Below are 21,861 nucleotides of genomic sequence, written 5' to 3' on the forward strand. Positions count from 1 at the left end.
TGTGTGTGTGTGTGTGTGTGTGTGTGTGTGTGTGTGTGTGTGTGTGATTCCTCACTTAGCTGCCTCGGGGTTTTAGGGGTAAAGGAAAAACTCCAACACATGTAATCTCATTATCAGATTTCCTGTCTTGGCTGTGTCTGTATGTAGGCAAGGCATACCCACTCAACTGACCCCTGGAATCAAACGGCACTTCCATACCACCACCAACCCCCAACCCACCCACCCACCACACACGCACACACACACGCACGTGCACCGACAACATATGCTCCCAGCACAACAAAAGCAGATGTTTTCAGGCTCCTCAAAGCGACTCAGAGAGCTCGTAAATACAGATGCAAACAGCAGTCCACATGACACAGATGTGAGGGAATATTCCGGCCAAGGATAAAGGGTTTGAGACCACACAGTAACATGTCAATGAAGCACAGAGCCAGTTTCAAAAAGGTAAACTTGTCTGTAAACACTGGGGACGCATCAGTCATTACAGCGCCAGCAACCCTATTAATGGATGTTTCTAAGTGCTATAAAAAGAAAAGCGGGAGCAGGTTGGGATTTGCAGCGAGACAGACGCAGCTGCAGACGCTGGCAGAAGGCTGGAATATCGCTCGGAGAGTTTGCAGCAGACAGCGCACAGTCGACGGGGGTCTCATGAGACTGGGGCTTTGTTACTGCTGCAGTGTTTTGGCTCGAGAAGCTTCACTAAGTCTACAGCACTACAAATCAGGAGAGTCAACAAAACAAAGCTGTCATCTGAACCTGCTCAGAGATACATCAGTTCATCCATCTGAAACCAATGCAGTCACTGTGTTAATTGATTATCGATTGAAGTACTGACAGCAGACACAATTTCAGAACTGATGCATGAGAAGTTGCAAAGACTTTATGGACACAAACAAGCCAAAACAGTCTCCCCCTGCAAAAACAATGACAGATATTGTTTCACATTCCAATACTCATTACCTTAACTAATCGTAAATCAATACCACTGCAGTAGTAGTAGACCTCATTAGCTGTCAGATCTTGTCTCGTCTGAATCCGGACATGGCTCATGTCAAAGGCCCACATGTCTACAATCGAACAGCCCTCCTGTCAATATCTCTCAGCGACGAACGATGAATTATTAAACTATCTTTCACTCCACACGCTCCACCTGCCCTTGAAGATCCAGCCATGAGAAAGCACACAGTCACAGCCGACAAGCAGGAGGGCCACAACACACCACAGGAATGCCCTTCAACCAAGCAGGGGGGACAATCCAACTCACAGATGGAGTCCGTCTCTAAACACTCCACCGTAGGAGACGCACGGTGTGACTCAGAGAGGGGACATGATCTGTTTTCCATTGTACTGGAGTCGAAAATTGAAATGGCAGACGCTGCTTTAAAATTCATGATCTTCTCGCCTGTGGCTGGAGGCGTCACATTACTTCTGTCATACCTGTTCACTTATGAAAGCAGACGAGTAGCCGTTTTAAGCGTGTCAGCAGCATTTGTGTGTGCGAGAGTGTGTGTGTTTGAACCGGGCGCTTTTCACAAACATTCATACGCTGTCTTCCAACTGTTTATTAAACAAGGCTTTATGAGCTCAAGCGGGCTGGTGTAACCTTATCCAATGACACCACACACACACACACACACACACACACACACACACACACACACACACACACACACACACACACACACACACACACACACACACACACACACACACACACACACACACACACACACACACACACACACACACACACACACAGACATAAACACACGCCGACACAAACACAAAATAAACACATTCTCATTTACAAACTCTTACTCAAACTATTAGTCTTACCAGCCATTCAGCTCCAGTTCCAGCAGCGACTGGGTCTTCTCTGAATTACACTGCAAACACCACATGCTGGCCAACCCTCACAGGACAATGTACTCCAAACATCAGCAATCCCCTCTCCCAGTCCCCATTACTGACTCAAATTTTCCTTTAACAGACACACACACACACACACATCTCAAGACTGCCATCTGCTCTAACTCCTAGGTTGTAGCTCTCTATTCCTCATCAAGGTTCCCATTGCTTTGCCTTAGGAAAAGCTGCTCCCCATGGAAGGTAGGCGGACATGGTGACTGCTAAGTGGTAGTCTGTAATCTCTGACAGACAAATGGAGCTTTTTCTTGTTCTCTTTCTTCCTCTGTGTGCGCCGGGCTGGTAGGAGTAGGAGAGGGAGGCGGAGGCTGGAAGAAGAGGGAGAGAGGGGAGTGTGGGTTTTTGCCAGGGCCTTAGCAATATGGAAGGGGCGGGGTGCCGGGAAGGGGGTGTGAGAGCACGGTGGCTCTGTATCCAAGGAGAGGGAGGGAGAGAGGGAGAGAGAGAGAGAGAGAGAGAGAGAGAGAGAGAGAGAGAGAGAGAGAGAGAGAGAGAGAGAGAGAGAGAGAGAGAGAGAGGGAGAGAGAGAGAGAAGGGGATGGAATTCCTCCCGTACGAGGTTTGAGATTGTGTAAGGAAGGGGCACGGAGATGACCCTGGGGTTAAAGGATGTAGAAAGAATGATGGTTTTCAGGCAATCCGGGTATCATGAAAGCATATGAGGGGAGAAAGCGCCAGGGACGACGAGGGTCAGGGGTAGGAGAGATAAAGCGAGGCACTCACACCGCAGGGAGGAGGGAAGGGAGAGAGTGACAGTTTTTAGACGGTTAGAAACAGAGGCATAGTGGAGGGTAGGTGCAAAGAAATTGAGTTAAAAGAGAGATGCATAGAGGAAAAAAGGACGAAAAGGCACACAAATGCACGAGTGTGTAGGAAACACGGTCCGGGTGCACTTCAATGCCAACGGTACCTTCTCCTCGCCATGTCTGCACCGACGAAGGCGGATGTACTAAGTGGGTAGATATGGCAAATACGAGAGAAGCACCTCTATTAATAGAGCCTTTCAGGGTAGAGGACCAACTCTTAACATGCACAGAGAGGATTCAGGTCTTTCAGCCACTCTGTATCCGTGCATTCTTTACAGGCACAATCCAAAACAGACCATATGAAGGTAAACGTCGGAACACCATAAGTGCATGTGTCCGTGTTTAACCATCTTGATTTTCAGATCCCTTTAAATCTCTATTGTAACATGGAACAGTAACGGTACACACAAGCGGATGTGGCAAATACTGGCAGACTGTTTTGTATATTTTTATAGCTTTTATTCATTTCCCAGTGAGGCTTTATTGTGCTATAATGTTGGAACTGTGAAAAATCCTGTAATATGTTTCCCTTCAATAACCAAAATGTAAGCTTTGCAGAGGATCCTCGCCAAACAGTTCTGGTGAGGATGAATGAAATGGATCTGTATCTGCCAATACGCTGCAAGGACATATTACATTTATAATGTTTTTGTACAAGTCCACGATCAGCGGGTTGTTTATCATGGATGATGTTAACCTGCGTAGAAATTACACTTTTGCAGCAAAGCTCACCAAGTCCTCCATCCGGGAGATGTCTTCACCTCCTGACTGATGAAGCCTTCAGTGTTGTTGAGAGACAGGCCAGATACTAATCACCCCTCTGAGAGAAGGGGGGGTGGGGTGGGGGGGTAAAACTGCCCCCAAGTCAAGGTATTTTCTGTCTAATGACTACTGGAGCAGGAAACAAGGGGGAGAATGGTTCCCACATGGAGCCAGTTTACAGGGACACCAATCATCCAACGCACGTCTTTGGTGGGAGATGCTGATGTCCGCTAATTACAGGCCCGGACCCCAAAATGATCACCTTCTCCGACTTGTTTTCGTCTGAGACTTCAAACAAAAAGATGGAGACTAAGAGAGAGAGGGGAAGAGAGCGAAGGGAAGGATTACCAAAAAACACACCCACCGTATCCACACGCGTGTCATAGATCACGGCTGGGGGACGACGCGTGACTCAGGCAGTATCATGACTGCGTGCAGACATACACACAGACACAAACTGACCAGCTGATCTATTTCAGTGTGAGACCTTGGCCCTTTACTCTTGTGACTACAGCTGTCGGTGCATCACGGCGGCACTGCAGAGCCGCGACTCAACTTACAGATTTCACCTGTCACAGAATCTCTCCAGTGTTACTGAAATCCATTTATCCCTGAATGACAGTGAACAACACGCACAGATTCGACAAGTTAATCCATTTCAGAAATCCCTCATTAAGACTGGCATCCTCATTATTTTATCATTTTTATAGACTTAAGAATCCCAGAGGTAGCAACAGAGACAGAGATCCAGATTCTGGGAGGAGCACCTGATATTAGATGGACTGCAAATGAAGTTGTGTTTTGTTTGAGGGACCACAGGGAAAGTCTAACTAGAGGTTATTTGTTTGGGGAGGAGAGATGATGCAATATCACAGTCTGGTTTGAAGGCAAGCACGTGAAGCTCAAAAGCCCCAAGCCTATCATGATCGCCTCAGGATGAAGCTCAAGGGCGGCATTACTTGAATCGTCAAGGCAAACGTTCTGCTGAAACGATCGCAGTAATTAGATGAACTCCAGGTAAAGGCGAAGCTGTAAAAGCGTTGAAACAAAGTTCAGGACACTTAGTGTGTCCTTGGAATTCTCCTCGTCTGCCTGCCTCTCCCTCTTTCCCGCCTGGTCGCATCTAGACGAGACGTCGCGTCTGGTAAAGGCCTGATCTATCTCCTCTGCTCTCTCCCAAGCTCTGCCTGCACAGCGCTCGGCTCCAGAATGATGTCATTGAGAATTCCAACCGGAGGCCCACTTTCTGCTCATAAAACGCCATTTCTTCAACTGAATACATATGGTCTCCCTGCATTTCAGCTCCCACTCTATCATCCCCCCCTCTCCCCGCCGCTGCCCTCCGTCTCTTCCCTTCTTCTTTGGTAGACGGAGAGTTAGATACATTAGGCTCAGGACAAGGTCAAAGAGGCATCTGCAGTTCAGCCTCAGACAAATGCCTTTATCAGGTGAAGTCACACAGATGTAAAATGAATAGAACCACAAGGAGTGAAAACTGAAAGCCAGAAGATACTGTAGCTTCTAGGAAACGTGGTCACACGGTTTTGACTCTGTGTACTCTATCTACATGACATCATGCACCAGTTGACATTATCCATTATCTATTGTTGCTGGGAATAGAATGAAAATTCGGCCCTTGCCTAGTCTGGAAGCAATTAGAAGGGGCTGATGTCATCGTTTGATACTACGGGGTACTAAACGAGATGTAGCGGCGCGGGAAAGCTTAGTGAGCACAAAGGAACTTGTATGAGAGAGAGAGAGAAAAAAAGAAAAACACTTCTCCCTGGAAATTCTCAGGAACAAAGAATATTTGTTGCACCAAAAGGTTCTGACGGCAGATGTATAAATAGAAGTGAAATGTGAGTAATTAAAGGATACGCTGCCTCTGCTCATCGGATCCTGGCAGCAAACCTACAGCAGATGTGTTGCCTTTGGGATCCGATGGAAGCCATCAAAGATCATCAGTGATCAGTGAGTAAGTGATGTCGGAGAGACTTTTCCCTAGACGCCTTCGTACATCATCTTACTAATGTCTGAGCTCATTCCACTTCAGAATGGAACAATCTGTTTTTCCAGTCACATGGAAACTCAACGCTGGTGGGAGAGGCGAGTTATTACACTCTTTAAAAGGGTTTTGTCGCCTGAAAATAGGATTTCAAAGCAATCGAATGCAGCGGGGTGGAAGAGCTGCTCCAGTCAATATGATGGGAAATACTGATTTATAAGTAAAAGTCTGGCATTCGGGTGTCTCCCACACAGCAGGGGGGATCCAGGTTCCTGTGTGCGTGCTCTTGCTCTCCGTGTGTTTGCGTGGGTCTCCTCTGGCCGCTCCGGTTTCTTCTCACATTCCAAAGACATATGTGAGTCAGGTGGGCCGCACAGCCTAAATTAGCCATAAATGCGAATGTGGGGTATTTTTCCTTAAACTTAGTGACCCATCCGGGGCGATTGATCTGCCTTGGGACAAATGTGCAGGCCAGCAGCCCTCTGAATGATTGAGTAGGAAGAGAGAATGAATGAATATATGAAAATAACATCCTTGTAACGGCTGCGTACCAAACTGATACTTTTCACATGTTTGTCTTCCTCTTTCCTTAAAAAGAAGAACACATTTCATCGAATTCTGGTGGCTACAACACTTCAAACTCCATCTCCTCTTCTCTTTTAGTGGTCATGCATGCGTCATGCCCTGTTACCATTATTAGAATGAATCAGAGCGCCATTTGTCCATTTACAGTATTTTCCTCTCGGTTCGCTCCATTAGCCGACACCGTGTTTCACTGGAGCCCTTCACCACGGCCCCGCCCCGGCACAGACACACACTATTCTCTCTCTCTCTCTCCCTCTCTCTAAAAATAGACCCATGTGAGGTGTCACACTCCGGTAAACACTCACTCAGGGAGACGGAGAGTACAGTAAAGAAACAAGACATGCAACTCCGGTGGAAGAAAGCACGTTAGAAACAATTCCTATAATTTGCACCACTGAGTTCCGCTTGTTACGGTTGCCTTTGAGAGAGAGAGAGAGAGAGAGAGAGAGAGGGGGAGAGAGAACAAGAAAGCAAGAAAGAGAGAGAGGGTCTTTTTAACGACATCCTGAAATTTAGAGGTCAGGTGGAAACGGTGAAAAACTTGTTCCCACTGTGAGCACAACTAGGGCAGTGTGTGTGTGTATGTGTATGTGACTGTGTGTGTGTGGTGGTTAGGAGCGCGGAGCCGCCCTGCCAATGTGACAAAGGGCACAGTGGGTATAAATACCCGGAGTGGTCAGGACGGTCACGGGAGCGTGACACCGCAAGCAGGCAGACTATAACAGACTCCAGCGGGCAGCTCCTCAGGGTGACAGTGCCACCCACTGGTTGTAAATGACACTGCACGGTACACCCGTGGGCTAGCACGCGAGGGGGGTCAGAGGTGAGGGCGGTGACATCATACTGGAGGTCAGTCGTGCTCGTCGTAGTTGAAGTTGAGTATTTAAAGGATGTGTGACCTGCTTTCTATGGGTTGGGGAGATCCTTGTGGGGTGTGTGTGTGTGTGTGTGTGTGTGTGTGTGTGTGTGTGTGTGTGTGTGTGTGTGTGTGTGTGTGTGTGTGTGTGTGTGTGTGTGTGTAGGGGGGTTGGTGGCGTATTCTATTTGAAGCAGCGGCGGTCACACCTGTCTCAAGTCACACTGGCTCATTTACAGAGTGTGTGTGTGTGTGTATTTTGAACACGTGTCTGAGTAAGAATATTTGGATCATAACCCAATCAGAAAAGAATGTTGATCTCTGAATCTCTACACGCCTCATTTCAGTGCAGAATAAGTGAAACACGTTAATCCTTTTGTTGCTAAGACCATCATTTGAAAACTAAACGACGCCATTGAACTGGGTAAGTCGAGGATGTTCATAACTGTTGTTTCAATCAAATCCCATTAAGCGCCCGGTGCTTCAGTGATCAGATAAACACCGTTGTTGCTGATTTTGAGCATGTTTGCAACGCTCGATCGTTCAAATCACTGAGGGAATGTCATTAGCCATGTAGCATGAAATGAAACGCTGCTAATCGTTCGGAATCGATTCTACTGTAAATAAGTTCAGAGCTGAGATGTGTTAATTACGCCGACGGCCGTGAATCGTCGCACATAGCGTCCTGCGCAAAAGGTTTCCATAGGAGAAGCACACGAGGGGAGGAGAGAGAGATCAAAACCTCCACATTCCTCTAATACTCAGACTGCATCGCATTCCGTCTGTATTCACCACACACACACACACACAGCTGTCTGATCACTTTAACACAGTTTGTCTCGCTTTGGACTCCACTCTTGCATGTGCTCTCTGCTTGCTCTTCTCTCCAACTGTGCCTCCGTGGCATCCCAAGCCCCCCACCCCGGACACACACACACACACACACACACACACACACACACACACACACACACACACACACACACACACACACACACACACACACACACACACACACACACACACACACACACACACACACACACACACACACACACACACACACACACACACACACACACACACACACACACAGGCTATTGAAGGCCCTAAGGAGAACCTCCCGACTCGGACGTCTGCACTGGCACAGCTCATTGTTTGCGTTGGCAGCGAGTATAAAGCCGGCCATTCTCGCGTGTGTGTGTGTTTGTGTGTGTGTGTGAGTGTGTGTGTGAGTGTGTGAGTGTGTGTGTGAGGGTGTGAGTGTGTGTGTGTGTGTGTGTGTGTCCGCCACCATCTTTGATTAGAGGGAAAACACAGCCGCGACTAACAGGGCCGACGCGGTACAGTGCAGGGCTGTGAGACCGTGCCAATATGTCTGTCCCCCACAAATTGGACACATTGTCTTGGTCGCTGTGTAATTTCAGTCTCATCAATAATCCCAAAGTTTCTGCTGGGCTTGGGAGCGAGAGCGGCGAGAGCGTATTTCATTTTAATGGCCCTCGTTTGGCTGACAGTGATAGAATAATTCAGGAAACATAATGTTATTTTAGGGTAAAGTGCCCCGTTCCACAGAATTGAATACAAATGCGAGTGTGTGAACGCAGCCATCGCTTTTAGAGGGATCACAACTCGCCGCGCAATTACCGGTGACTGACAATATCACCAGAAGCGACGGCATTTACGCCTTTTTAAAGAACATTGGCAGGAAATGGGAGATGAAACGACACGCCAGCGGAGCTCAGTCTGACTCAGATTCACACGTCATCACACTCAAACAGATGCAGAGTAATGGAGTTGAAGGTTTTTGAGATGCAAATCTAAACGGGTTCACTCCTATCCGTCTATTAACATTTGCCAAGTAAAGAAGTACAATAACAGAGTGAAACTGCAAAGTCAGGATCACATTTGTCAAAGGAAATCCTGAATGCTAAACTAGCAGAAAACAAGCACCAAATCCAAACTCCTGTCATCAGAAACATCAGTATCGCTTTACACGCCGCTCCAACTACAATGAAAGCTCGGCCAGTTGCATTAAAATATTCATTGAAGTCGTCGGTTGAATGAGCTTAAACGACGGCAGGTGGAATTAAAAACGAAATTATTCATGATTCTCATCTGATCTGGCATTTTTTGAGACACAGATCAGACATACGAGAGAAAAGCATGAGGCGATTGATCCGATCAGAGGGGGGAATAAAGCTACTGAGCCTTTCTCGCGTCTGCATTCCTTTGCTGTGGGAACGCCAGCAGCTCGGTTCAAACTTTCCGTGCAGGTCACCAGACTGCTGAGGAAAGGATTCATGTTGACATATTCCAGTGGAACAAGATCTCCTGAGTGTGCAAGTTCCATTCATACCTCATCTCCACAAGACCCGGTGTGTGTGTGCGAGTCAGCAGATCTTATATATCAACCTAAACGTGAAAAGGTACGCGACGCACAGAGACGGAGACAATCCGACACAGGCAAACAGGCCAAAAAATCATGGAAACAACCCCCTGGGCGAGTCAATAAAAAGGATTACGCAGCACCGTGTTTATTGTTTCATTCCTCTCTGTGCTTTTCATAACCGCCACTTGAGACAGAGCCAAGGCATTTACAAGAACACAGGGTTATACGGGGGCAAATGGATTTCCTCGCCATTTTATGACAAACTACCTGACAGCGGCTAATGTTGTTTGGCTTCCATTTAATTTTGTAGCAACCGCAGCATATTGGATGTCTTCTATCATATATTGGAACTCAATGATGCCATAGCTCCATCAGAGGCCAGTTAGAGGAGGCGCCGGTGGCCCGTTTCATACATCACAGTCGGCAACAACAGACCGGCCCAATTAGAGAGCTCGGAATATTATTAGAGGAAAAAAAAGAAAGAAAGATTAAGAATTTCTGTCATTACAGAGAAATGGATTTGAAATGCAGAGTAAATCCGTCTGCAACCTCGGGAGGTTTGATCTACGCTCCATAAAGCTTACTGCTTTATTGACTGGATGCACCGTCCAGGTCTCTGCAGGGTCCATCGATCTGCCTCTCAAGGCCCCTGTCCCAGCTCTGGGCCACAGGTTCACACACACACACACACACACACACACACACACACACACACACACACACACACACACACACACACACACACACACACACACACACACACACACACACACACACACACACACACACACACACACACACACACAGGCCCTTCCATGCATAGCAAAGACTGTGCCTCTAGGCCTGCATCACAAATTATACCGCGATACATCAGAAATGATTAAAAAGAAAAACACGACGGATTAGGATATGGAAATCTCTGGAGGACTGAGGATGTTTCTCCACCTTCTGTTTCACTGGGAATCTGTCAAATCTCCTGCGAACCCGGCGGTGCGTTAATGTGTGAGAAGTTGTTGGTTTTGGGCGCCCGGGCTGTCATTCTAATCAAATGAACTTCCGAACAGCCGCAGGTATCTATGGAAAGAAGGAGGTTTTGTCGGCACGTCCGATCATTCTCACGGCAGAGCTGTAATCTCTCACTGACGCCCCGGATCAACAGCAGCCATATGAGACTGTTTTCTCTTTTGGTGGAGTCTGCTTCCTCAAGCTGCTTCCACAGCACACACTCAGTCCCTAGAGTTTATACTGGAGGGAACTTCTCACTCTAGTCAAATAACTCCTCGTCTCATTTTGAGACTGATCCGCCTCGATAACATTTTTAATTCACAAATACAACAAAGATCTTAAGAACCTGAAGGCATCTGAGTTTATGTTTGGATCTACTTGGCCACATCTTGGTGAACACTTTGCCGTTCCAGGAATCCATCCTCTATCTCTCCATATAGCTACAGGGGCTGGAGCCGACCCAGCATGCACTGGGATAACCCATACAGGGTTCACATTCACACCTACAAGGAATTTAGAGCGTCCGATTCTTTTGAGATATTTGAAGAAATCCACAGGGATAACAGAGAGAAAAAGAGAGAAGGAAAGAAAGAAAGGCCCTTGTTGGATTCAAACCCACGTCCTTCACGCTGGTTGTTGGGTTTGTCCTTTCTATTTTGAAATCTTGCTGGGCTGAATCGATCTCGACTACGATATTCTGAGGGAGGCCTGCTGTTTGATCGCCGTTGCGACAGAAATCCTGCACGGGGGGGCGACGGCAAATGTGACTTGATGGAGTGTAAAGACAGGACAGAGGAAAGGAGAGACAGAGAGAGAGGGGAGGGCAGAGGAAGGGAGAGGAGAGGAGGGGGGGTTTGTGTGGGAGTCGCATGTGATGGAGAGAAAAACAAAGGCGTGTGTATGCATTCAGGCACAGGGCGGCTCTGTGTGGCTCTAACCTCTGTTCTCACGTACAGTATGACTGATGAGCGAGAGGCGTCTCACGCTCTGTGCATCTAATGGGCTCTAATGATGTCCTCGCTAAGCCGTCCATTCTGTGGAGGTCTAATGAGAGCAGGTCCACACAGCTCAGCTCAGCGGGCACAGGGTTACGCAACAGAACCGCTACGACACGGAGGTTCGACTCAGGTCAGACACGTAAACAAGAAGAGATCAGAGAGAGTAGGAATCAAAATACACCCCGAGACAGAAGTAAGGAATGCTAGTAAACACAAACAAGCCTTCCTCTTCTTCTTCCTCTTGCATTAGTGTGATATGACATCGGACCAGAGAGCGGCGGTGAAAGACAACCACATATTCGTTCTGATCTTATTCTCAGCTCACCACACGCTCGCAGTGCCCGACGATGTAAACAGCTGGCGAACCTGCACCTCACAAGCAGAGATCACACACACACACACACACACACACACACACACACACACACACACACACACACACACACAGTGAAGCCCACCTACCTCAACACATCTGTCACTGGGTCGGCCCTTTCAGCACGCGTGTGTATGTGTGTGTGACAGGCTCCGAGCTGTGATGACAGATCGCTTCTGCTGCTCTTTACGCCGATGCAGCCAGCTACTCGTGCAGCTACTCGTGCAGCTACTCAGTCAGCTACTCAGTCAGCTACTCCAGCTCTGTGAAAACCTCCATGTGACTGATTTACTCTGTGCCGATCAGCACATTCCCCCTAAAACGTCAATGAAAAGGGGGAGGCTCTCCTTTGCACACAGCACCCTCCCACTGCCTCTCTCACTCACTCAGCTGTGTCCCTTTGGATTCCTCTCCTCCTTTCATCACTCCATCTCTCACACACACATACACACACACACAAATCTCCATCTCACATCAGCTGTCCTCTCTGTCCAGCTCACACGGCCACATGCCTCCTCCAGGTCTCTGAGTCCGTTTATTCAGCTGTTGTGCGATTCCCTGGTCGAGCAGCGGGGACGCACGTCTGAAGCCTGCGTGTTGCAGCGCCGCAAGGTCACAGATTGTTTTTCTTCCTCCCTCTTCAGGACACACGGCCTTGCTGGAGAGGAAATCGGAGCTCCGGAGCAGAGCGTAGACCCAGACAACATGCTTACATTATACAACAATGTCTTCAATCCAAAAGTGCACATCACATCTAGTTACCTTGTTAATTATAGCGTTGTATCTGCCTCAGTGAATCGAGAGGAAATGGATTCAAAACGGGCAGGAAACTGTTTCTACTGAGCGCCGTATCTCACTGTTATCTACCCTTCCTGTTCAGAGCAAGCAGTCCAGTGTGACGGCGTAGGATGCGATTGTGACATTTCTAACGGAAGGATTCGTCAGCAAAAACTGTGTCAGACGGCCGACCAGCAAACATCCACCTCTCACCCATCTTTGTGCGCTAATCTAACCGGTTCAATCCAGTCGGCCGGCGGCGACAGAAAGCAAACAGCGAATCTCAGGGATGTGCAGATATTTGCTCAGGCCGCTTCCTAGAAATGACCCGAATCAAAACAAAAACACACCACCACCCCCCTCCAGCCTTCAACTTTGATCCAATTTGTTTTGCTCCGATTCATTTCCCAGAAATAATAACTGTGTAACATGATGTCGCTGAATCCTGTCCTTTATATTGAAACAACAGCAAAGGGAACTTTTGCAGTAAATCGCCATCGCAGGGTTAACAGTGGGACACACAGGCCGGAATAAAGGGCTGCAAGGCTGAACAGCCTCAGTGGGACACCAGAAGGGTCTAAACCCATCTGCCTTCATTTGTCACCTCTCCACTCACCAATGGCTCACAGCGGAATTCAGAAGTGTTCATTTAATTGACTTAAGACGTTTTCATTTCTTAGCTCTCTGCCCTTGACTTGATCACAGTGGCGTCTCACAAAGCCCACTGATTGTCTGAGTGGCCATTAGCAAACAGTGGCAGATGTAGACGACTTTGACAGGTGATTATCCCCTGCGTGGTTGTGAACAATGCAGCTGAGAGTTTTGGATTATCCGCACACAGCAGGGGGTAGATGGATGGAATACCGTTCATCAGGCAGTCGGGCTTGTTTTATGTCCTGAAGCCTCTCTGCCAACAGATGGCGGTAGTGCACAATCAAGCTTCCACACAGAGACCCGGCAGAGGGAAAGAGCACAGAACGGATCAAAGGATTTCCTCTCTTCTTTATTGAACAGGGGCATTCTGGTAATAGGCTTGGAACAATACAGAAGCGGTGGTGCGGACGGCGTTTTAACGAGGGTGGAAATGTGGCAGGAGGAGTAGGAGACGGCGGTGGCGGCGGCGGCGGCGGGAGAGACTCGCCGTCCTTCTCCAGGGAGCTCATTTAAGTCACCGTAAGTCAGACATGTTTGAGTCTCTGCGAAAAGAGAAAAAGAGGTTCCATCCCAGAGTCTCAGATGTCAGACGGTGACTTGCTACTTTTAGCTTCGATTGGTCGCCGTTTCCAGTGACCGTCACCTCTAAGCGCGCCCCGACATTGACTGTAATTTAATCTATTGCTACCACAGTATGACTCCTACGGGTATAACCATAGTGATGTTGCTGATAATGAACAGTCCTGTGTGATATCAATCCAATGCGTGCTCTGATTGATTCCCGCCAAAAAGGAAAATCAATGGGCGGCCATTAAAGCCAGCGCGGATCGGGTGAAGCTCGGTTCAAACGTCCCGTGGCGATTGGAACCCTGGTTGACGCGAGCGATGGATTCGTGCTCTGTGGATGTGTGCGGCGTTGGAGCCAGATTTATTTCTATGGCTCGCACGTGCACAGATCTCAGAGGCCAGTTGTCAAGGCAACGGCAAAGGCTGATAGAAAAATTGCATAGGCTCCGCTGTCGGGCCGATATTAGTGTATTTGCAGAACCACGCCCCTGCATTTACACACAATCTAACACAATTAGCGGGATCAGGATAAACATTGAGCTTTAATCACTGTTTACCAGGCTGCTGACAGCGTGCCTACCTCACTCACAGGGACAGGTGCTAATTTCACAACAGGCACACACACACCATCCATGCAGGGGGAATTCGCAAACCATTAACAGAGAAATATTTAATGGTGACGCTGAAGAATAACTCTGCCTCTAATCACCCAAAGAGAACCGTTCAGCATTTTACACACACACACACACGTACACACTCCACCTCCCGTTTCCCAGGTGAGTCAGAAATGAGCCGTGTGTTTATGATGCAGGCACCGAGGTCCTTGGATGACACATTTCTAATGTTCCGCGTTTGCCCAGGGCGGTCTTTTATTCCACTGTCATCTACCTATTCATTTCAGGCTCAGACAGAGCTAAAAGCACCCAGAGGAGCCATTCTTTCTTCCATAGCCAATGTGCTGTCACGCCATCAACGCCCCCGCCCCCCCCGGCTCCCACCTCCATCCAGTGACCCCATCTGAGCACATTTCTGTCATGAATTCAAAATAAACCACATGGGAATCTTTGTGAGGGTCTGTGTCATCGCAGGACAGCAATTATCATGGCTGAGCTGTGGAGGCTCCTCTCTGTGCCGAGCATGATGCAAGAGGAGAGATGAGCCGTACACGTCTAACAGCCACGCCAACATTCAGACCCTGCCATGGGACATTCACTTGAGAGCTAATTATGCAAGGAGGAGCTGTTCCGTTCTGTGTATGCCTGCAGATGTGTGTGTGTGTGTGAGTGTAACGACATGCACACGCACATTACGCACACGTGTCTTTGCGTGTGGGTCAATCGACAAAATTCAATATCAGATGTAAAGTAAGAGTGTGTGAGATTGCTCATGCTCAGGCGTGTGTGCACATGGCACAGTGTAGGGATTGTGTATACAAGCGCTGCAGTGCAGCAGCATGAGCTCATCACTCTTCTCTTCACGCACACCCCCCCGCCCCCCACACACACTCCTTCCCCTCCCCCTGCTCACGCTCCCCATTACATAAGTAAATGCAGCACACACCCTCATTATTCTCCAAGCAGGCGCTGTGTAGAGATGCAAAGGAATATGTCATCAAAAAGTGGAATAAAATCCAAAGGAGACACAGAAAGAAGGAGAGTTTGGGGTTTGCAAGCTTTTAACGTCCTCCACTGATCACAAACAGCAGTGGCACAGGCGGGGGAGCCAACACATTTCTACCGCTGCTGTAATCACACAGACAGCATACATGAAAAGAAAGACAGGGGAGACATTCGGGACATATTCCAGTTTTTCCCATCGTTCATTTCCCCCCCCGCCCCATCAGACACCGTCACACCTCAGCGCTCTGCTGCACTCCGACTCAGGCATTCTCACATATCAGAGTAAACAAAGTGGCTTTGGCAGATAATTAGCATTTCAAAGTCAGAAAGTCTTAAGATGTGTAGATACTGCAGGAAGGATAACGCTGCCAAATATACAGCACAGGTCGCTCGCACGGTGTTACAAAGCTGCAGCAGAGGGAGACACACACACGAGCTGCTGCTGTGGTTTTATTCCCAAACCTTTCACCTACAGTACAGCCACATACTGAATAAGCACATTTTGCCATCCCCAAGGCCAAAAACAACCCCGAACAGATTACAAACCGGCAACTGGCAACCCTTCCTCCTGAACGTGAGGTTAAGAGATGCAGAGGCTACATTCCAACTCTGCACACAACGCTGATCTCCCTCTGGGATGGACATGTGCGTAAATTATTCAGTGGTTTGGACACTAGCTGCAACTTCAGCCTAGATCAGAAAAAGCTTGTGTGCATACAAAGTACGTGAGATCTCAAGCAAAGCCCAGTTTAACTAAAAGCACGCAGATTTATGAATGCTCTCTTGTTGGTCATGGGGCTTTAATTAAATATTTAAACCTCCATAACGATGCATCGCAGCGAGGAAGGAGAAGCTGGGTCACAGAAACAAGCAGAGGATACAGACTGAGGTCCGCTGGTTCAACACTTGGACAAGAATATTACCCTAAGAAGATGAATAATATACAATAGAAGAAAAGGAAATTATGAATTTGAATCGTTTGTGCGCGGCAGTGAAACCGTGGACCTCTGGAGAGCAACCACAACAGTTTCTCAAGAGCTCCATCATCCCGCCGTTTCCGACCAGAACCCAGCTTTCATCCGAGACGCGTCTAAGCTTTTCCACCCCAGAGAGTCGTCTTTCACTCACCACAGTGGGGCTGCGAGTTCGCTTGGCAGGTTGCTACTTTTCCATTACAAGCAAGTCGCTCTCTGCCCCCTCCCCCCCAACACACACACACACACACACACACACACCGAAAGTCTTAATTTGTCATAAACCCAGCAAACCAAAACAAAGGGGAGGGGGACAAAAAGGGGCACAGACAGAGGACAAATGTATACCTGGCCTCGTCCCTTGAACATGAACTTAGAGACAAATCAAAGAGGCAAATAGGGTAACTGAAAGTGTGCATCAGGCCTGTGTGTGGGGAGAGATCATGACACTGGGGTGAGCTTAGCTGAAAGGTAACAGAAAGGGGCAAAGAAACAATAAATCCCTACAATTAATAGATAGCACAATAGAGAAAGTGAAGCGCTGCAAGATAACAAAGAATAATGGTTATCTAAGTCTTTGTTCTCGCTTGGGTACATCTGTTTTTTATTCAGAAACAGATTTCCATTAGTCAGACGACATTCCCGCTGCGCTACAGTTAAAGATAAGTGATAAAAAGGTTTAAAAGAGACGACAACATCAACTGCCAGATTATCCTGCGCGTCTCACTGCGTCCTTGGAAAGGCGGACAGGCTTGGGAGAGAGAGACCTTGAACGTATTTGGTGTTGCTCGTCTGCGTTTTTTAAATGTCCCCTGCCAGTGATGATATGTTTCCAGGGTTCTGGATAGGAAACCGCCGAGCTTGAGCATATAGACAGGAATGTTATTTGATCAGGTCAGACGTCAGAAATATCTGCACACGCTGCTGCCTGTGGTCAGTCCCAAAAACAACCGGCACTTATACTGTCATCCCATCCGCGCCGGCTGTGGCGGACGGTCTCCTACCTTATAGTTCGGCTGGTAATGCAGTACTTCCACATGGCGTTCCAAGCAGTGGTGACATCACCGGAGGCGTCGGACATGCCCGGAAAAAATGCACATGGTACAAAAGAGGAAGTTTCAAAATGTTTCACAAACAAAAACTGCGGCAGCTCCCCCCTATAAGTGCCAGAAGAAGTACAGTCTGTGCTCGCTGGCTCCTCCACCACAAATTACACCCCACATCCTTCACTTTCCATCGAAAAAACCACAGAGAAATTTATTCTTTTGCTGCTAAAGTTACTTCAGCCTGTGCCTTTCAGGAGTTCTCCCTGCCCTAGTTTACGTGGGGCTCCAGCAAGCTGCCTGATGACCAAGTAAGGTAAAGGGCCAGAACGTATAGGGGAAGAAAATCATCCCTCTCTGCTGAACAAAAGCTCTCCACCCACAACCAAAACCATCAGCACTCCTCTTTTTCTTCTCAGCAAAGAAAAAAGAAAATGTGTTTGTTCCTTCCAGAGAAATCTTTCACTCATCTGGAAGTGATGTTGCTCCCCAATGGTGGTGGGCGGGGCTTATGTTTGATCGCCGCGTGTTTTTTTGAGAGAGAGGGAGAGAGAGAGAGAGAGAGATAGAGACAAAGCATTCATGCGCCGTGTGTTTGTGCATGCATGTGTGTGTCTGTGTGTATGGTAATATTTGGGCACACGTCCAACACTTACACGCCTCTCGACGGGAAGGCCCCTGCAGCAGAGCGGGTGAAGTCCAGTTCAGCGGCAGGGAGAGGCTGTTTTGAGTTACTACACTGAACTCGCTCGCTTTAATAACACGGCCACAGCGCTGGAATACAATCTGACCGTGTTGCTGCCCGTAGAGTCCCAGCAATGTAACCAGTTACACCCAATGACCAGGATTTTCCGGCAACTCAGTGGAATTGGGGGAACTTAGCGGGGGAAAAAAGAACAATCCAGTCCTTCCAAACACCATAAAGTCATGGGATGAGATCATGATTGCAAGTTGGCAAAAGATATGTAATTGTTTGGAAATGTCTTTTCTATGATGCAGCAGATTCTTAATGACTTTGTACAGGATCCCAGAAAGAGTGGGTTCAAGATTATTGACGAGTTATTAAATCATAAAGGAAATAGTCACACCCTCAAAATCGATCACGACAAAATGTCCCTCTACACACGTGTGTTACATTAGCAGAAACAGATATGCATCTTCATCTCACTCTCACTCTCACATGTTCGTAATGGGAAAAGCATGTCGGAAGACTGGGCTAATGTAATCAAAGCAGATCACTGTGGTTGTAGCAGGAGGAAGCTGCATGGAACAGAATAACACTGCGGTTGAAGATGCCAACATATTCCAAACAAAGTTCTTCATCACTTTGGAGGCTGCATTCCCCAGTATTCCAGATTAGGTGTGTTGTTTTGTGCCAAACAGCTCTATGTGCATCTTCCTCTGAGCAGCTTGATGAATGTAACGCTATGAGCACTAAGCAGACATCAGAGGATCTTTTTTATGGTCTCACGACACCAGCAGGGGGGGATGGGATGTCATTTACACAGTGCCAGAGAGGGAGTGAGCACCTTTTCAAACATACCTGGCAACCGCGCAATGAGAGGAAACCTGCAGAAAATTGTACCTCACTGCTTTCAAAGGCACTAAAACCTGAGAGCTCCGAGCTGCTAAAAGAAACGCTGCCATCCTCTGATTCACAGATGTGATCTATAGTTTGAGGTCATCGATACGACACTAAAGCAGATCCGATGACATGATTGGCAGATTGCGCACAGAGATGAAGAGAACCGAAAACAAACTATCGTAAAAATAGATTTGTCTGCCAAACCTTCAGAGTTGCAGACTTAGTAATCAAGCTCAGATTATGCACTGGGTGAAAGGTGAACGGGGAGAGGTCCCAGTGGGACACAGATGAATTCATTCAGCCAGAGAAAGCTCGGCTTGCTGTATCCAGCAATGCAAACTCTGAGCAGACAACAGACATCAAACACGATCATTCCAAATGCCAAGTTACTTAAAGGGGATTCTGGAAAATGCAGAGAACGCCATCACCTGGGAAATCAATATGCAGGCAGCTAAATCAGCCTGCATGTCAGCATTACATAAACACTAATGCTGTTTAGCTAATTCCTGATTCTGTTTTAAAATGTATCGACGTGCCTTCAGTGCAGACAGAGAGATCAAAAAGCTGAAGGAGGAGTTCAAATGTAGCAAAGACTGGCAGGGTTAAATCATACCTCTTGTAAAAGTTGTTGTGTGGGTGCAAACACAGCACGTGCCAGTAATCCAGGCAGAACGCTTTGAACTTCCACATCCTCAGCTAAGTCTCTTCTCACAGCAGACGATCAACAGGACAGTGCGGCGCCCATGGGAAAGGTCTCGGATCAAAAGGCACCATGGCACGACGGGCTCGGGTCCTCGCACGTATGTTCAGCCAGTGAATCCTTGCTGCAGATGTGGGATCCCGCCCTCCTCTGAACAGCTCTACCCGACCCAGAGCAACTTCATCACCCCCGGATCTCTCTCAGGCGACCCAACCCAGGACACCAAGGCCCCAATCGGCACGTGTCAAGACTGGATTTGGACCGAGTCAAAGCTTGGGATCGGCCTCAGCTAAATAAGCTCTGTGTCGCCGACTCCTTCAGCTCCGTTTAGCTTCTATCCAGGTCAGTCACTCTTTCGTCTGTGCCTGTCCCTCCACAGAGTACGTCAGCCATGGATCCTCTGAGACGTCATGACGACAGCTGCAGTTGCTGCTGCTCCAACACAGGCACAGGTACGGGAAGGTGTCAGAGTGCAGAGAGAGGTAGAGGATTCCTCCTAAAGTCACCTTTTCTATGTAAGCAGGCTCGGCCCTCAACAGGGGATCGTCTGCGGCCTCCTCCTTCACCTCCTCCTCTGCTACAAGAACAAACTTTCCGACGAGGTGAGCGACCAAAGTCTTTTCTCTCATTCTCAGCGTGGTTCTCCCTCAGCTTAGCACCATCCCTCTCCTCCTCTTCTCCAGTAGAATCCTGAACCTTCTCTCCTCCTATCTCTGCCTCCCTCTCTCCCCTCTCATCTCCCTCAGTCTCCCCCTCCGTCTCTCGCTCTCTCTCTCGCCCTCCCTCCCTCTTACAGCTGCTGCCATCCACACAGGACCTCCCAGAAATGTGCCGATTCTGGTTGCTGGGCAACACTACGGTACTACTGAAGCTTCAAATGGAAGCCTGTGCAAAGGAGGCTGTGATTGGTCGGCTTGTCATTGGGGAGGGGCTGCTGCAATGTTGTATGACCACATGATTTTATACATATGCCTTCATCAAATAAATACAAGGTTTGATGTTTGGGCTATTCTTATTTCAGGTCATCAGAGTGGAATTATGTGAACTGAGATTATGGCTGTTGTGAAGAAAAATAGAGGTGAAACTGACTTTGTGATTATGACATCATTGCTTTGTCAAACCTGGATCTGCAGTGCACATTGCAGCTCTAAGACGTTGTTCTTTGCACTGAACACAAGCACAGCGCTGTTCTCTTCTGTCTCTGAGATGCAGTGCCAGACTCTGCAGTGCCACCCAGTCCCAGCAGGCATGGGAAAAAGGGGTGTGGAAGGGCCTCTCATCAATATTCAGCCACTGTCAATGACCAAACACACACACACACAGCACTGAAAATGCTCAATATTTACCCAGACTCTGAAAATGTCAACACAATCAAACAAAAAGACGCTCAAAGTTTGCGTGTATTTGCGTGTCGACATACTAATTGGAGTAATCAGATCAGTTTCCTCTGACGAGTGATGGGCGTCCTACGATTCCCAAGCCAACACATACAGAGGCACAAAGGCAAAGAGGCGAACGGCACCCACACGGAGGAATTAATTAATCTAGATGGCATTCATCAGCCTTTTGTAACGACTCTATTCACACACACACAAACAACAACACAAGCTGACCGAGCCTGGATCTGCGCTTTTCAACTCACTTTGCGTGGACAAAAATTGTTCTTCAATGAGTTAAAAATAAGTGAGGTTTGTTTGAAGTGTCTGTTTACGCTGGAGTTTGAATCCGCCAACATCCTCAATTAACGCCACTAAACATGATAAAGTGGCTACTCTCGCTTTTTCCAAATGTGCATCATGATGACAATTAATTAACTTGTGCGGCTCATAACACATGAAACACACTTTTATATTCCCTGTTTCTAATGCATGTGATGTAGTGAGTGTGGGCGGACCCCCCCCCCATCTGTGAGCAGGACACACTTGAGTCTGTCAGGGCCAGCAATTACCGCGGAGCTAACTGGCATAAAACACAGATGGCTCTCATTCAAGTACACATAAGTTGGTAATTACTTGTTTTTATAGGATAAAGCCCAAAGTACGAGCAAACACACACACACACACACACGCACCTGGGGATATTATTTAGTGAGGAAATGGACATAGAGTGAACATTTAATCCATTTCATGTCCATTAGTGTTTTACTGCTTTTTGTGATTGAAGCTTCCATCTCTAAGTTGAATGCAGCTTAGAGTCTCTACTTAACACACAACACAACACCTGCTTCTTCC

The 21,861-nt window shown here is 47.8% G+C and overlaps 1 protein-coding gene across 6 annotated transcripts in view; it reads right to left on the bottom strand.

The window, feature by feature from the left end:
• Positions 1-21,861, bottom strand: part of iqsec1a (IQ motif and Sec7 domain ArfGEF 1a) — a 76,841-nt gene that overhangs the window by 19,022 nt on the left and 35,958 nt on the right. Inside the window, exon 1 of one of the 6 annotated variants that reach the window (XM_076166402.1) lies at positions 17,307-17,432. The exons of 3 other annotated variants lie outside the window; for them this stretch is intronic. In XM_076166402.1, the coding sequence (XP_076022517.1) occupies positions 17,307-17,383 (77 nt within the window). In that variant the 5' untranslated portion in view covers positions 17,384-17,432. Of the gene's footprint in view, positions 1-1,839; positions 2,218-11,800; positions 11,940-17,306; positions 17,433-21,861 lie in introns of those variants that run through there. 2 more of the 6 variants (XM_076166403.1, XM_076166400.1) reach the window with 2 other exon arrangements.

The sequence above is a fragment of the Genypterus blacodes genome, unplaced genomic scaffold (assembly GCF_046128005.1).
Source record: "Genypterus blacodes isolate CSIRO-AG114 ecotype Tasmania unplaced genomic scaffold, CSIRO-AGI_Gbla_v1 ptg000156l_1, whole genome shotgun sequence".
Taxonomy (NCBI): Eukaryota; Metazoa; Chordata; class Actinopteri; order Ophidiiformes; family Ophidiidae; genus Genypterus; species Genypterus blacodes.